General features: G+C 35.1%; 2 protein-coding genes across 2 annotated transcripts; one reads left to right on the top strand and one right to left on the bottom strand.

The window, feature by feature from the left end:
• Positions 1-3031: 3031 nt before the first annotated feature.
• On the bottom strand, positions 3032-10035 carry LOC112503315 (probable 1-acylglycerol-3-phosphate O-acyltransferase). The gene is made up of 9 exons (XM_025107377.1): positions 9619-10035; positions 8736-8972; positions 7589-7635; positions 6785-6903; positions 6519-6679; positions 4138-4247; positions 3963-4062; positions 3622-3745; positions 3032-3268 (listed from the first exon to the last, which is right to left on the bottom strand). The coding sequence occupies exons 1-9, from the start codon at positions 9840-9842 to the stop codon at positions 3140-3142; spliced, it is 1251 nt and encodes a 416-aa protein (XP_024963145.1). The 5' UTR covers positions 9843-10035; the 3' UTR covers positions 3032-3139.
• Positions 10036-11524: 1489 nt separating this feature from the next.
• LOC112503312 (protein O-glucosyltransferase 1-like) lies at positions 11525-14828 on the top strand. Its single transcript, XM_025107374.1, has 6 exons — positions 11525-11626; positions 11780-12339; positions 13192-13381; positions 13461-13525; positions 14076-14286; positions 14508-14828. The coding sequence occupies exons 1-6, from the start codon at positions 11525-11527 to the stop codon at positions 14826-14828; spliced, it is 1449 nt and encodes a 482-aa protein (XP_024963142.1).
• Positions 14829-16592: the final 1764 nt, after the last annotated feature.

Genomic DNA, 16592 nt, shown 5'->3' on the forward strand with positions numbered 1-16592 from the left:
ATATATATATATATATATATATATATATATATATATATATATATATATATATATATATATCGTCTTTAAATCATACAAAATTATAGATCATTCAATAAACCTTGGTCTAAATCAAAAGATCATTAGAATATATACTTACCTTGAATCCTTGTTCTCATTATTTTCGGTTTTGCCTTATCCTAAGATACACACCATCGACAGCTTTATGCCAAGAGAGTTTATAGTTCACATCGTACTCTTGTCCTTACTGTCTTCGGCTTTATCTGATCCTGAGATTTTCATTATCAGCCATATGCTAAAAGAGTTGATTATTGCAATTTTAAGATTAGACAATAAGATTTATCATTATCACTTAGGGATCGTTACTAAACACTTACCTTGATAAATACTCACTGGTTCAGCTACGTTATCAGGTGAATATAACAAGGATCGATAATCTTACTTAATAAGAGGGAAGACAAAGATCGAAAGTTTTACCCTGTAAGTGAGAGTGATGACTCCGATAATTGCTTACAGGCTTAAGACACCTATCAACAATCCATTTTGATGATAAAAAAAAATGCTACATGATAAGTTAAGTGAGGGGGATTTCTTTTGTCGATAAACGCAGACCAGATAAATGTTTGGTAAACGACCCCTTAAAGTTAACATGATATCTATTAAAACCCAATAAAACCAGTTATTCACTTTGACTTGGTATAACTATAACCTATCAAGGTATAATAAAAACCTCTTATGGCCCACTTAAACAATATAATGTATGATTAGACTCTTGAAGGTCCATTATGACCCCTTATCTTAAATCCAATAAAACTCATTATCGTCCACTATGCTACTTAGAACTAATATGATCCTCTCTACCCAACCAGATATTGAAAGTTTGCAAAACTCGATACCTTCATCAAATCAAATCCGTAAATATCTCTAACTAATATAATCGTAATTATCTCTAACTAATATAATCGTAATTATCTCTAACTAATATAATCAACCGGCTAAGAGATATGACTCATTAATGCCCGGATAAGAGACAATAAAACCCATTATCACCTACTTATTATGTACTTATAGATGAAAGAAATACTGATAACGTCGTCAATATCAGTAATATGATACATCTTTTACGTTATAAAGAAACAAAACCATCTTTTACGTTTATTTCTATTTTAAGAAACATGAATTCAATCACAATCACGCCTCTTATTAAACAATAAACAATTTAATAAAAAAAATCAACTGTTTTAGGGTTTGTTTATTAGTAGTTTAATAATATAAAAGACGTTAACATGGTTTATTTAGTAAACTTTTATGTATAAAGTCAAGTTTTTTTTTTAATATTGTCCCTTTCAATTAAAAAAAAGACGTTTTTCCATCTATAAAAAAAGCATCTCAAACAAAAACATTCTCAATCTACGTAGATGGATTAATAAACATAGCTATGTATTCATACAAAACCAACCAAACAACCTTTTTTTTGTAGTAAATCAACTTTGTCATTTCTTTGAATGGATTATGAAATTAAATTTGTATTGCTGTACTCATTGATTTTAATTGTTTAGATATTAATATTTCGTACATTTACCGTTCACGGAAAAATTCAAAAAAAAAATCGATGAATTTTCATGTTTTAAGTGATCAAGTCTCTAACAATATTTTTAAACAAATAAATCATTGAATATTGTGAAACCTATTAAATACATCTTTGTAACTTTGAAAAGGACAAATTGCATGAAAAAATAACGTACTTTAACTTGATTCCTATTTTGGGTAACGTACTTTCAAAACTTCTATTTTGGTACCTAAGATGTAAAGTTTTAAACATTTAAGTACCCGGGTAACTGGTTGAAGTATTAACCGATTATCATGCTGATGTGGCGAGTGATGTGATATCCAACTTGGTATTATTTGCTAACTTGGTCAGTGACATGATTTTTTTAATCTAAAATTAGTCTTTTTTTTTAGTCTAAAATTAGTCTTCACCGAGTTACCCGGGTACTTAAATGTTTAAAACTTTACATCTTAGGTAACAAAATGGAAGTTTTGAAAGTACGTTATCCAAAATAAGAATCAAATTAAAGTACGTTACTTTTTCATGCAATTTGCCTTTTAAAAAATTGAATTGGAACCAAAATCAAGATTAAAGGAAAAAAAAGAATAAAACCTAATTAACTAAATGGCAAAATCCTCATTCACCCCTGCATGTGTTTCAACTCCTCCATGATATTATATTTTGTTAGGTGCCGTTTACCAAGCGTTTATCCGGACAAGTGCTTATCAAGTAACATTACCTCACCGCATGAATATGGTAAAGACTAAGAACCTTACCCGGTAAGAGCGATACAAGGACCAAGAGTTTTACCCGGTAAGTGAGGACGACGACTCTTACCACGGTAAGCACTTACTGGATAAATTGTTGCATACAATGTCATTTTGGTGGATTAAACTCTTACCCGTTAAGTAAATAGTAATGTTAAATTTCACCCGTAAGCACGTACAGGGTAAGTGTTTGGTAAACGGCCCCTTAGAATCAACATCCGGTAGAATTTAACCATTTTTTTTCAATATATGTTGGAACTTATCTGCTCTCCTCGAGGGAGAATAATTTGATAAGGCTCCACATATTCTAACATGGTATCAAAACCAACATTCTAGAACAATCTGCACTCGTCCAGGCCCCTCTCGACAATCTATGTCCGTTTAGCCTCGGATGGAGGGACGTGTTAGAGTCTTGCATCGGCTAGACTTGCATCATTAAGCAGTGAGTTTCAATAGATATTAAACAACATATAAATCAATAAGATTATAACCCCAACAGCCATTCATGTAATATTTGCAAATAATATGAAAATGGAGCGAGTTTCATCAGGAAGCAATGGTAGAAGAACCTTTATATAGATCATGATAGAATCGTTTTATGTACATTTACTTCTTGTGCCAATAAGCATTCAATCAGATCGTATTCTGCTATTAGGGTACAGTTGCCCACCATTTTCTTAAGTTTTTTTTGTTGTGGCATTGGTATGTATGTATGTGTGTGTGTGTGTGTGTGTATATATATATATATATATATATATGTCATCTGTGAAGCATATCATTTTACATACCCGTAGATGATACAAGGTTGTACGAGGAATGGATATTAGACGGACGTAAGACCTTCTTCTAGAGGATAGTTACCAGCATCTGCAGGTGATAGAAATCTCCGGCAACCATGTAATACTGCCGAGTGAAATCCTTTTGCATTGTCTAGAAACACAAAGTGACCCGCCTGCAGATCATAAATCACATCAGATCATTACCTCCTAAAATGTACCGTGCGTACAAGGAGGTTCAAATGAGAGAGACAAAAAGGTTGAGAATGTGGGATAAATGATTCATATGTGAATCACTCGTAAAAGAAAAAGTGGGTTTACATATACATCTTCATATGTGAATAATTGGTAAAAAGGTAAGTAAAAAAAGTGGGTTCACATATGCATCTTCATTTTGGGGTTTACAAATGATCCATCATGTATTTCCACATTCTCAACCTTTTTACCTTCCTCATTTTAACCTCCTTGTATATAAATCAAAATCAGTCATTTGTCTCTGCAGACGAGGATGGGTGCATGAGAGAGAGACCTGGGGAACCCTTATGATTTCACACGGGACATTCATATTCTTGCGTGCTGCATCCGCTCCTAAGTAATCCATCCAATCCTTCAAACCGTATATAAAAGTTGTTGGCACTTTCCACTCGGAAGCTCTGCAGCCAAAAGACAGGAGGAATGTTGTTAGAAGCAGGGGGGAGGTCACAAAAGCCAAATTAGAAATGTTAAATATGTGTAATATACATTTCACATAATTCTATTGTAAAAAAAGTAATCATCTGAACTAAAACCACAATTTACACAAAGTTGCACAAATTGAATAAGCCAGATTGAGAACACTAAAAGACCTATCACAATGAAAAGAAACTTCACCTTTGTAATAGAGGACTCCTAGCAAATGCCCCAAATGAAAATATATGCTTCAAACACAACTCCCCACTAGCCTTTGCCACCAAAGTGTGGTACACATAATCTGCAATAAGAAAAACGACCATTAAAAACATTCACTCTGGGATATTCATATGTGAAGATGGTTATTTTCAATCACCTGTTAGTAATCTAGACTCTTCCTCAGCCAACACTTCACCAGTTGAATATTCACCAAATCTTGCACTTGTATATTTGCGAACCAGATTTGGACCAAACGGGCCAAAACCCCTGTGTTAAAGGCGTCGACAAAATGATGATATTTATGCCCAAGCTTGAAATGACGTAAAGAAAATTGTCTTTTTTTAAGCACTGAATTCTTTGTAAAAGATTCCAATCTCTATGAGTGTAGCTTTGTTGCTCAACATACACACCAACACATGTTTGATTTCATTTAAAAATTATAATGATTAGCATCACAACTCGTCGTTCATCAATAGTTTCTTTATTTTATTATTTCCCATACAGAGACCAGAAAGTTGGGCTACATAGGTGATACTTCTATACCTTCTGACCCATGCATCAAGTAAAAAAGGGGAAGTGTATGTAAGATTGTTGTCATGGAAACAAAAGAAACATTAATTGATCTCTAGTGGTATTCATAGATGTTTACTTAGGTGTAGTAGTTGGTATCTTATGATTCGATAAACGTAGTAAACTTGTTATCTACTTTGTACAAAAGAATGATAGTCATGAGGACATATCTTCCATGAAAAATGGTGTCATGTAATACACACAATCTGAATATTACTCCCTCCGTCCCAAGAATAAACGTCCATAATGAAAAAGACAGTTTTAGAAATGTATAATTATTACACTTTTTAATCATGCAAATGACAATCTTATACTTAATAATTAAGGGAGTAATGAATTTCTTCGTCTCATAATTAAGGGTAGAATCGGAAAGCGGGCACATACTTTTGAAATTGGACACTTTCTGGGAGAAATTAAAAAATAGAAATATGGACAATTATTTTTGATAGAGGAAGTATGACTCAAAACCATTCAACCCCAAGACAATTTGTATGGAAGAGTATGCCTACTTCATTTGATTCAACCCCAACACCATTTGCAATCCAACATGATTTGATCCTATTTGGCATGTCATTTGATGTTTATTTACTAGGTTTATGAGGCAACTAGATGGAATAACCATAACCTCCATAGTAATCCCTCTTCCACTATTATACATGTTGACAGGGTAATGCTAGAAGATGATCAAGATGAAGATGGTAATGACATTAACCTTGATGTGAACTAATTCAGGCAGATTGAAAATGTAAGTTATGAAGTGAATAACTTATTAGGCTATTTACTCTAATACTCTATGAATGTGGTAGTTGGTTGGGCATTTGACATATTTATGGATTGTGAAATGTTACTTGTCCAATATGTTCTTTCACATACATTGATTTGCTAGATTTTATACGATCTGTGAAGCATAAAATTTTGCTAAGTAGTCAATGTAAGGTTTTTGCACCATATCTGGCAAAAGATAATTCATTGTATGGTCAATGGTGTGTGCTTTAATTTACTGAGATGCACTATAGGCCATCAAGGCTGGATAAGTACCATGGTAATGCGGTTCTCATTTTATTGCCCAACTATGCTGTCAAAATCGCGATATATCGCCGATATATCGCCGATATATCGGATATCGCTCAAAGGGAAAAAATCGGTCATGAAATATCGGCCAAAATATCGGGAACGATATTATCGGCGATATTTAGCGATATTTTAGTGAAAAAAATCGGTCCGATATTCCGATTTTTACTAGGGTTAAAATTTGGGCTTTTTTTTTATTCCATGGGCCTTATTTTTTGGGCTGCTTAGTAAATTAGGTCTGAATCTAAACTTTCTACTGTCTACGACTTCTTCTCACGTCGTCTCTCTTTTCTCTCTCGGTCTCTCTCTTTTCTCTCTCGATCTAAGACTTTCTCAACAGTCCACTGCCCAGCGTGTCTTACGACAGAGCCAAGCCACTGCCCAGCGTGTCTAAGACTTGACTCGGATGCCGAACATATTGCTTGCGATTAGCTTGTTTTTGAACACTTTAGATGATGTGATGTTTTAATTTTGAAACTATATTTCTAAACTCTAATTAATGCATATTATATATATAATTCTAAGAAATATTATGTTAACCGCTATTTCCGATATATCACCGATATATCGAATATCGGTCCTGACCGATATTTCGTATTCTGACCGATATAACAGCATAGTTGCCCAATGCTATATAGAGGCAAGTCCACACTTTTATGGATGCAACCTAAAACATATTCTTGGTCATGAAAAGATTTCTAGAATTTTGTATCCTATGCCATTCATGATGTAATACATGATACACATATAGTGGCGTTATAACGAGATTCAACAGCATGAAAATAGGTTGAAGGAGTAACTTTAAGTGCCCACATTGGTGACATAGCCACATGTAAAGAGCAACTTTTTGAGAAAGCCCAAAAAGGAAATAGCAATAGCAAAGGAAAACTTTATTACCTGACAACCTTCATAGGAGTAAAATTAGACTCCCATAAATGATTTAAAACAGCACCTTTCCATGTTGTTTGAAATTTGGTAAGTGCCTCTGATTTATGTTCGGTTTCTGATGTAAACCCAGCAGGCCCCACTAAAATCAGATGTTGTACGTGCTCCGGATGCTTCAATAGTTTCAAGAATCGGTAATGAAGAACTCTGGGCATTTACATATTAACAGAACGTGTTCTTTTCTTAATATTTTTGGTATTTATCAGCAGGAAACTTACTTTCAGAGCATATTTAGCAGCAATGTACCCTCCAAATGAGTGCCCAAGCAAAACAAAGTTGCTAAGGTTTTTGGCTTTGCGCCATTCCTCAAAAGAATCAATAAACCAAGCCTCGGTTTCTGCATTATGAAAGATACCACAGTTAGTATGCTATCATAGACTCCCAGTGTTTCTTTAAGAGGTCATATGCAATTCTTAAAGCACAAGTTAATGAGAAATGAGGTCAAGAACAATATAGCCAAAGTGGTATAGTTAGATATTTTTAAAAGACAACATGTAGGTAATGATTTCATTTAAAATTTAGGCCATGTGTTCAGTCTATAAAAGCATCTGACTGTGGCCAAGTGGAAATGCTTAATCTTAATTCTTAACCAATAGATTTCACTGCACATATTACTTTTTTCTAATAATAGGATTAATAGTATCACCTCTATGAGAATAAAGCATCACCACAGAACTACTATTTATTTTAACCTTATACATAGGATAGGACAACTTAGAACTTCCTTATCCCATCCAAGCGAAAGGCAAAAGGGACGAACCTATTAACTAGTGATTTGTTTCTAGCAAGATGTTGGACTTGTATGATAGTACACCAATACTACTATACATGAGTGTTGTTGGGGAAGTACATTTAAAGCATATCCACTCAAAAAGAAGGCATCAAATTTCCCCACTTCATTTGTAACGCAAAATAATTTCATGATGGCATGCACAAAAAAAATTCACCAATTTAGTACTGCTTAGAAACTGGTAAGAAGCGAAAGTAACTAGTATTCAAAAGTACAAGCTAAGGAAGCTAACCTTCAGTACTTGTGCAAGTGAAGTCAGGCCTGCTGGATCCACCCCAACTACCAAATGAAGAACAAAACAAAAGAAATAAGCTAGAAATTGAAATTAAGTAGAAGAAAGTGACCACCTACAATAATAGACGAAAAGCGGTCAATGAACTATTGACTTGATAAATTCTTTTATACGCAAATTATAGCCAAAAATACTGTTTACAGCTTTTCTACTAACATTAACAAGTTTGTTAAAAAAAATTATTCCAGAATACTACAATGCAAGAGACTACTTATGATAATATCTTGCTCAAAATTGACATAAGGTACATGGAAGCCATCAAACACTCATGTCATGTGATAATCATTTAGTGAAAGTCAAACTCTAAGAAGACGAAAATTACAAGTGGTGTTCTTACAAAGTAGCCTGAAGTTAGATACAAACACCTAGTTCAATATGCATGACCACAATCCAAGTATGCATATCTATTGCTGAAAATTTGCGCTGAAGTGAAAGGTGTAATATCAAATATTCATCACTAAACAAACAATTTCTCTTCCACAAGGGCCAAGCATCCTGTTATTTCATTAGCAAGAATGCATGTCACTTGTCATTGAAATCAATGGTGAATAATATCACACCATATGCATTATGTCTCAACACCTGCTGTGAATATTAATCGGTATTCAAGGTGACATTCAAATTGAATGATGTAGTATAGAAATGGATAGGATTTTTAACAGGTGTAGCTCCAGAGATTTTATATGCAATCATGATGCCAAGGTGAGTTCGAAGAACACACGTCTTTTAACCTCTAATACGCTTAAGACACAGACCGAGTTCCATTTTTATACATATGGCCACATTAACCAATTGAATCTTTAATATAATAGAAGTGTTTTTCAAGCCCTTGTATTTGGTGTAAAAGAAGGCATTTTATGTCCCAATATGTCTATTAGAAGGAACACATGGGCATATAAACTTCGACTGGATGAAACAGACATACATCTCTGACACCATACGAAGGAAAAAGATTTGCAGCACATAATGTTAATGTCCAAAAATTGAAACCAAAAGTAAGGCCAGGATTGTGAGCAACTCACCCACACATAATGTTAATGTCCAAAAATTGAAACCAAAAGTAAGGCCAGGATTGTGAGCAACTCACCCAAGCTGATCGATTGCAATCACCCTGAAGTGCTTGGCAAGAGCATCGAAATTTCGAAAGAAGAACCCTTGAGAAGCTGCATATCCATGTACCATCACAAGAGTAGGAGAGTCCTCTTTGCTGTCGAAGGTAACAGTATTGATAAATCTTGGTTCATTGCTGGTTGAACGAAACCACTTGACTTTAGACCCTGGTGGGCCAGACCCAATATTAACCTGCTCTTGAGTATATGGTGTCCTGGTAATTGATCCAAAACAATTATGGGCTAAAAAATTAATAATTCTTTGCACTTCTACAGGATATCAGTCAAAAAAAAAAAAGAACAACAATCACATATCTATCCACCCATATACTTTCTGACTCAAAGATCAAAGTGTATTATAACTAACAGCTAGTAGATGCACAAATGCCTCCCCTTTCTGTAATTTTCAGATTGTATTCTACAGGATCACAAACAAAAACTTGCATGACTCATCTGTTTGTAAGTAAGTGCGTGTAAACTTCAACATACAAAACAAAATAATCAAATGATGTCTGAGATTAGACCTCAAACTTCCATTTCCCAAGATATGTACATATTTACAGATTTATTTGCTCAAAAACTGCTTTCCAGTGAACACCCAAAAAAGAGGCTGCACACTCGTCAATGGATCCAATTACAATTTAGTAAAAAAGAAAAAATAGCTTCACACATACTTGAAAGATATTACTTACAAGTGTATGTTTTCTATTTCAGGAATTCAGGGTGGAGGATCATTGGTAAGTTAGTAATTCAAGATAAAAATTAACAAAGAAATTTTACTATTCTAGCAAGTAAATTAATAAATGATAACAATTGGCGATATAAGTTACAAAACCAAGGTCAAAGAAGAAAAAGGATTACTTGACAAGAGATAGAAGGCGTTTTTCGGCAGAAATAATGTGGTCCGTGGATGTCGGAATCCAACGAAGAACAGAAGGCCATAGCGATTTCTTCGTCGTTGACGTAGGAGTTACAGTAGCGTCTGTCGCCGATGGGATCGTCGCCGCAGATGAGTTCAATTCCTGCGCCATAGTCTTCGCCAGAGAAGTCGAAATTGAACGTCTCAGGCCAAGTCTAACGCTCATACGGTGGGTAGATTCTGTGAACCGCTCTCTCTTAGACAGATTGATTTCTAAACAGTAATGATCGGAAAAGAAACATGAATCAAAATGAAGATATAAAAGTTGTAATCTGTTGTCGGAATTGAAATACGAGTGACGAGCAAGGACTCGTCTCGTCCGCCGACAGCTCGCCGACGTCAACGGCAGTTGAAGGCGATCTGAATTTTGACCAAGAAAAGAGGGGAGAAACGAAAAACAGAACACTAATGAGCCACTAGAATTCGGAAAAAGTATAACTAATCGTAAATTTAGCCCCTACATTATATCAAAATTTGCTTGTTAGCCCCCTTTGTAATTTATTTTGACGATTTTAGTCTAGAATAGTCTTCTTTGTTATCTATTTTGAGTAACAATAATTAACTAGAAGGCGTTTGGCTTGCAGGATTCAATGGAATTGAAATGGTCAATTTCATTACAATGAGTTTATGTATGGAATATCATGAAGATTTGGTCATTCCATCATAAAGGAGAAGGAATTAATTCAATTTCATCTCATTTTCTAATATATAACACTCGTAATCATGGGGTACGAGGATGTGATTTTTTATTAACCTGGATATCCAACCCGCTATGCGAGCCGACTAATCCCAGGGCGACCACCTGCTTTGTAGATATTCCGGAGTCATCGCATCTGAAACTCTGTGGCCACAAGGGTTTTTTATTTCTCCTTGGATTTGAACCTGAGACTTTCAAGTACTTTTAATCTTTGAAGCCAAGCTCAAACCAATCATAGGGTATGAGGATGTGATTTTTGAGTCAAACTCCCAGATGGTTGTAATTGTAACAAGGTGGGGAGACGAGGATAGTATTGAATTTGGAACAATCATGAAGCATTGCCAGCAATTGCTGCAATCCAGACTGTTGTTTAAGATCCAGTATCTTATAATGTATAGAAATACAGTAGCTCACACATTGACAAGACAATCTCAGTTTTTTTACTTCACCAACTACTAGTTTGACTCCTCTTGATTGGCTCATTGAAAATTTAAATGCTATTTGTATTTTGTTTGATCATTAATAAATGTTTGGCTGCTAAAAAAAAGTGACTAAAACTGTTCTCACTGTTGTATCTTTTTAAATCGAATATATTCCTATGTATTCTAATACTTATTTTGAGGTTCAGTAATTAATTTAAAAAAACATATTGTAATTGGTCAGAATATCTAGAAACCTAAAAAAAGGTTGTTAGATCAATTTTCAGAATGAGAACGTAAAACTTAGAGCAGGCTAAATGCACTTTTGTACATTGCTAAATACAACTCTACTTATCAATTTTTTTCACACGCACTTCAACATCAAAACCTATTTTTTTCCAATGCATTACTTGACTTGATTATGACAGTGAAAGGGGCGCACATAGCAATACCCCAAAACTTATAAATTATAATGGTCTAAAAGAAAAGTTCTTAGAGAACATGGTAGATTTTGGCAAATTTAGAAACCTGAGTGGCCGAAAAAGGACAAATATTCAATTGTTGGGAGTGGCTCGCAGGAGTAGGAGGCGGGGATGGCAATTCGTGGTGTTCCCTACAAACTCACTACGAGAGGAGAGAGAGACAACTGTTAGAGAGAGAGAGAGAGACAACTACGTAATCTTCGAGTTTTACATCGATTTTACACAACGAAATGTTGATCAACCTCAAATCATGGGCTTGTTTACAAGGAAAACGAATCGAAACCCTTCCTCCGTCCCGCTTTTTGGTGTTCTTCTTATCGTTCTTCTTCTCACTGGCATCTTCCTATTTGAGGTATCTTCACAAAATTTCAAATGGATTTGAAATTTTCACAGGATTTAGCAATTTTTGAAGCTTCTGACGTTCAGAATCTTTGTGAAAAGTTGTGTTTATGAGATATGAATCGTGATTTTGAATTTATGTTCATTGTGGCATCTCGTCGAACAGGTGGACAACTTGGCTACGCAGACCAAAACCATCGTTGGTTACAACTTGAAACCAACGCCTTGGCATGAATTCCCTGCCAAGAAATTCAACAATGAAACAAAGATCGCTCGAGCTTCCAAGATCATTCAATGCTCTTATTTTTCTTGTGGGAGGTCTAGAAATGAGCCAATTCCCTTCACAAATCAAGCCGACAATTGTCCTACTTTTTTCAGATGGATTCATCACGATCTCGATCCGTGGTCTGTAACCCGCATTTCTTATGCCGACTTGATGGAAGTCAAGAAGTTTGCTTCTTTTAGGGTTGTGATTATTGGTGGGAAACTGTATGTGGAGTATTATTATGATTGTGTGCAGAGTCGAGCGATGTTTACTATATGGGGGCTTTTGCAGCTTCTTAAGAGGTACCCTGGGAGAATTCCAGATGTGGATCTGATGTTTGATTGCATGGACAAGCCTCTTATTCAAAAGGATGCATCAACTAAACCTTTGCCCATTTTTCGATATTGCACCACGCCTGATCATTACGACATTCCGTTTCCTGACTGGTCTTTTTGGGGTTGGTAAGAATCTTGAGTCCTTACATCCTTTTCGGTAACTCATATGCATATGTAGCATTGACACGGGTTATTTAGCTCAATGACATGGTGTTCTTTGAACCATGACATTTTGACAAGTTTCTAGGCATTCTTGTGTATGGATGTGGCATTCTTCGGTTAAGTGGTCATGTTCTCAAACTTGTTAGAAGGTCATGGATTAAGAAAAACATGACGGAAGGTCATTTCACCAAAGGAACCCACAACTGCAATAAGCAGTCAGATTACTGATAACAGAGAACGTCTGCTGCAAAACAAATGTAATTAAAGTTGACATCTTTTTACATGGTAATTGCAAGAATGAACTTATGTGTCCATTCCTTCAGTGAAAAGAGAATGCACTTCGCGAACCAAGTAGCACATTCTTTTGCTTGTGTTAGGATATGTAGAATTCAATAGAATGTTTCTTCGAGAGAGCCCAAAGAGAATTAATGTTCGTACACACACACACACATATACAAGTTTGATGATTTGTGTCGAACTGATGTAGGAGTCCAACACATCCTCTCAAACGGAGGTTAAACGGGAATTTACATCGAGTGTAAGAGCCAATTGAATCAAAGGATTCATGTCTGGACTCTGGTGTGTTGAGTCCCTAGGTGGTGCTAGACCCTGGCTCTGAAATCATGCTAGTATATGTGAAATCACTTAGAATCTCTCTCTAAAAGAGCCCTTATAGAGAGATGAGAGGTTTCTACATATATACGAATAGTCTAACCTTCATCTTCCTTGAAACGGGGTTGAGGTGTTAAAGTACACGTCATTCTAACTTCACTAAAGTTTCTACTAACCATTATTGCAATGAACATGTTTTACCAGGCCAGAGATCAACATAGGACCCTGGGAAGAAGAATTTCAAAGCATTAAGCGAGGTTCACAACAGCAAAGTTGGAAAAAGAAGCATCCGTATGCGTATTGGAAAGGAAACCCAGATGTTTTTTCCCCAGCTAGAGAAGCTTTGCTCATGTGTAATGACACAAAACAGTGGGGAGCGCTAATCATGCGTCAGGTCCAATTTTGCTTAGACAATTAACAAGAATAATTGATTGAACTATGCTTTATGTTTTCCTTTTGAAATTGTATTGCAGAATTGGACACAGGAACAATTGGATGGTTTTAAGCAATCCAAGCTTTCAAACCAGTGCAACCATCGGTAAGTTAGAGTGATGTGGTTATGGAAGTGGTTAGCTTGCAGTTCTTAGTTTTTCAACTCCTTTTACATCATCTGCATTGTAAGTTTAAAATTTCTAGAAACCTCAAAAGCTAATCATTATCTATATTCACATGAATGTAAGTTCCTTATTCTACAACTAAAAGTTGTATGCACTCGGCATTTTCTACTCTTGGAAGTTTAAAACTTCATAGGTTTTTTTAGAAGGGTGTCCTAGGCTATGCCAGGACTAATCCCACCCGAAAAATTGTGATTGCAAGAAATCAATTCTGATAAACTTAGTTGCTACGATTGTTGTGTACGACTAGAATCGAACCCTAGCAGATGGGATTCCACAACATCTAAAACTTCATTGTTGGCCGGGGGTCTTTGTGGAAATAGTGTCTCTACCTTGTATAAGACACATCTGCGTACATCTCCCCCACCCCGCAACCCAACCTATGCGTAAGATTTTGATTTGGTTTTTAGTTAGCGTAAAGTGCATTAGTTAGGGTTTAGCATTCGGTGGTTGATGTATTTCCTCTATATGCAGCTATAAGATCTATGCCGAAGGATATGCTTGGTCTGTAAGCTTAAAATATATCTTGTCATGTGGTTGTGTTCCTCTTATAATCAACCCAAAGTACGACGATTTCTTCAGCCGTGGACTCTTTCCAAAGAAAGACTACTTACCTATCTCCCCTGATAACATATGTCCATCCGTTAAAACTGCAGTTGAGTGGGGAAATAAACATCCAGCCAAGGTCAAGTTTCATATTTCTAGTTTTTCATATTTCTAGTGTTTCTATCTTCGTTTCATTTGTCTTCACCAAAACAGTCTCTCTACTCCTTGGAGTAGAGATAATGTCTGCATACATCCTACTTTTAGACCCTAGTGGGGTTTACTGGGTTTATTTGGTATGATTTAGCTGATTTTATTATCGTTTCAGTTGGGTCATTTTTGTTTCGTGTTTTGGGGTAACAGGCGGAAGCAATAGGGAAATCGGTGCAAGATTTCATGGAGAGGTTGAACATTGATAGAATATATGATTACATGTATCATCTGATCGTCGAGTACGCGAAGCTGCTGGATTTTAAACCAAATCGGCCTTTATCTGCATTAGAAGAGTGTATCGAATCGCTGTATTGTTTTGCAGATGGAAACCAAACCAAGTTCCTAGCAAGATCAGCAACTTTGCCATCACAATCCCCTCCCTGCAACCTCCCTCAACAGGCAAATAGTCAGGTTGACAAATTGATAGAGGAGAAAAGGAAAATTATAAACTCTACCCAACTTTTGATGTAATTTGCAGACTAATTGCCTCTAGCATGTATAGCTCAGTTGGCAAAGGGATGAGATGACTTTGCCAGATACAACACAGGTCATGGGTTTGATCCTCGACTCCCCTGCTAGCCTCAACCACTGAATGAGTCAAAAAATGTCTCCTCATGTTGGTGTCCTTGGAGGCGGCTTCCGTGTAGGGCCGGTTATGATTATCGGTAATCAAACTTTGTGTCCAAATTTGGAGACTAATTTGTGATTCTAAGGATTATACTTGTATGTATGTAGTTGCTGAAATGAAGGAATTGAGGATTTTTAAATGCATTTTTTTTTCAAACTATCAACTTACTAGTATTAAGCAATTGAATTGATACCTAGCTACCAAACCATAAGTTGAACCGAACCACACATAACCAAAATAAGACGGTTACCCCTAGTTCGGTTCGTTGTTACCAGAATTTATTAAAAAAAATACCATTTACAATATAAAAAAGGTATCAAAATATAACATTTAGAACAATTACAAAAAACCTAAATAAAAAATATCAAAATGCTATAAATTAAAATAAGTTTAATTGTTTAAAAACATTTTTTGAGGTTAATGTCGACTTCTTCGGTATTTCATACTACCAAATTTCATCAACATAATATTTGACACCAAAAATTAAAAAGACTTTGGGTTAATAAATAAAGAAATAATAATATTTCAATTTTAATATATATGGTTGGGAATTCGCAGGCACCTAAAATTCAAAACCGAAAGCGACCCATGAATACACGGTTTTTTAGTTTTCAATTTTTCGGTTTTGGATCAAAAGTTTGGGTCGGTTTTCGGGTTTTTCTTAATACCCTTCTAACTAAGTAGGACAAAAATGCATTTTTTGGACTATACCAAAATAGATGGAACAAAAATCAGGAATACTTTACAAGATTGAAAAATTAACAAACTATACATGTTAAATTACAATCCTAAAATCTTCCACAATTTTTTCATTCGTTTACCTTACTCTCATATGTTCAATCTTGTACGTCTAGTCCCAAATGCATACTAAATAATCTAACTCTTCTGGTGAAGGTTGTACAAAGAACCGAGGATCGTATCGGCCGAGTATGTGATCTTGATCGACTCTCTCCTTTTCATAACGCAAATCGAACGTATATTTGTGATTTTATATTAATTTCATATTATATTTTTCAATTAGATCGAGAAAAAAACGGAAACTTAGGGGTCGTTTACCAAACTCATATTTGGGTAAGATCTTACCAAGTCACATTACCTTACCGCATTCATCCGGTAAGAGCGAGGTAAGAAAAAGAGTCTTACCCGGTAAGTGAGGGCGATGACTCTTACCATGGTAAGCGCTTACCAGGTAAATTGTTACATACAATGTCGTTTTCTTGAACTAAAATCTTACCAGATAAATAAATGATAATATTGAATTTACCGATAAAATTTTACCGGTTAAATGTTTGGTAAAAGACCCCTTAAAGTCAATTATTAAGTTATGAAATATAAAAATACAAATTTGCCATGTTAGTAAAATTCACACATTTATTCACTATTTATGTTAAATTATTTCTGTTTAAATAAATGGCATTTATTGTGGGATATAAATTCGCCATCATTGAACGTTTTCTAAAATATAATACATTGATGAGCCAATAAAATTCGATTTCTTTATTGGCTTTTATTTAAATTTATTTTTCAATTAAATTACTTAAACTTATTTATTAATAATACAAAAATAAGCTTATATTAATTTGTTTTCACATAAATATTCAAATTCG

This window comes from Cynara cardunculus, unplaced genomic scaffold (assembly GCF_001531365.2).
Source record: "Cynara cardunculus var. scolymus isolate 2C unplaced genomic scaffold, CcrdV1 Un_Scaffold_2862, whole genome shotgun sequence".
NCBI classification, from domain to species: domain Eukaryota; kingdom Viridiplantae; phylum Streptophyta; class Magnoliopsida; order Asterales; family Asteraceae; genus Cynara; species Cynara cardunculus.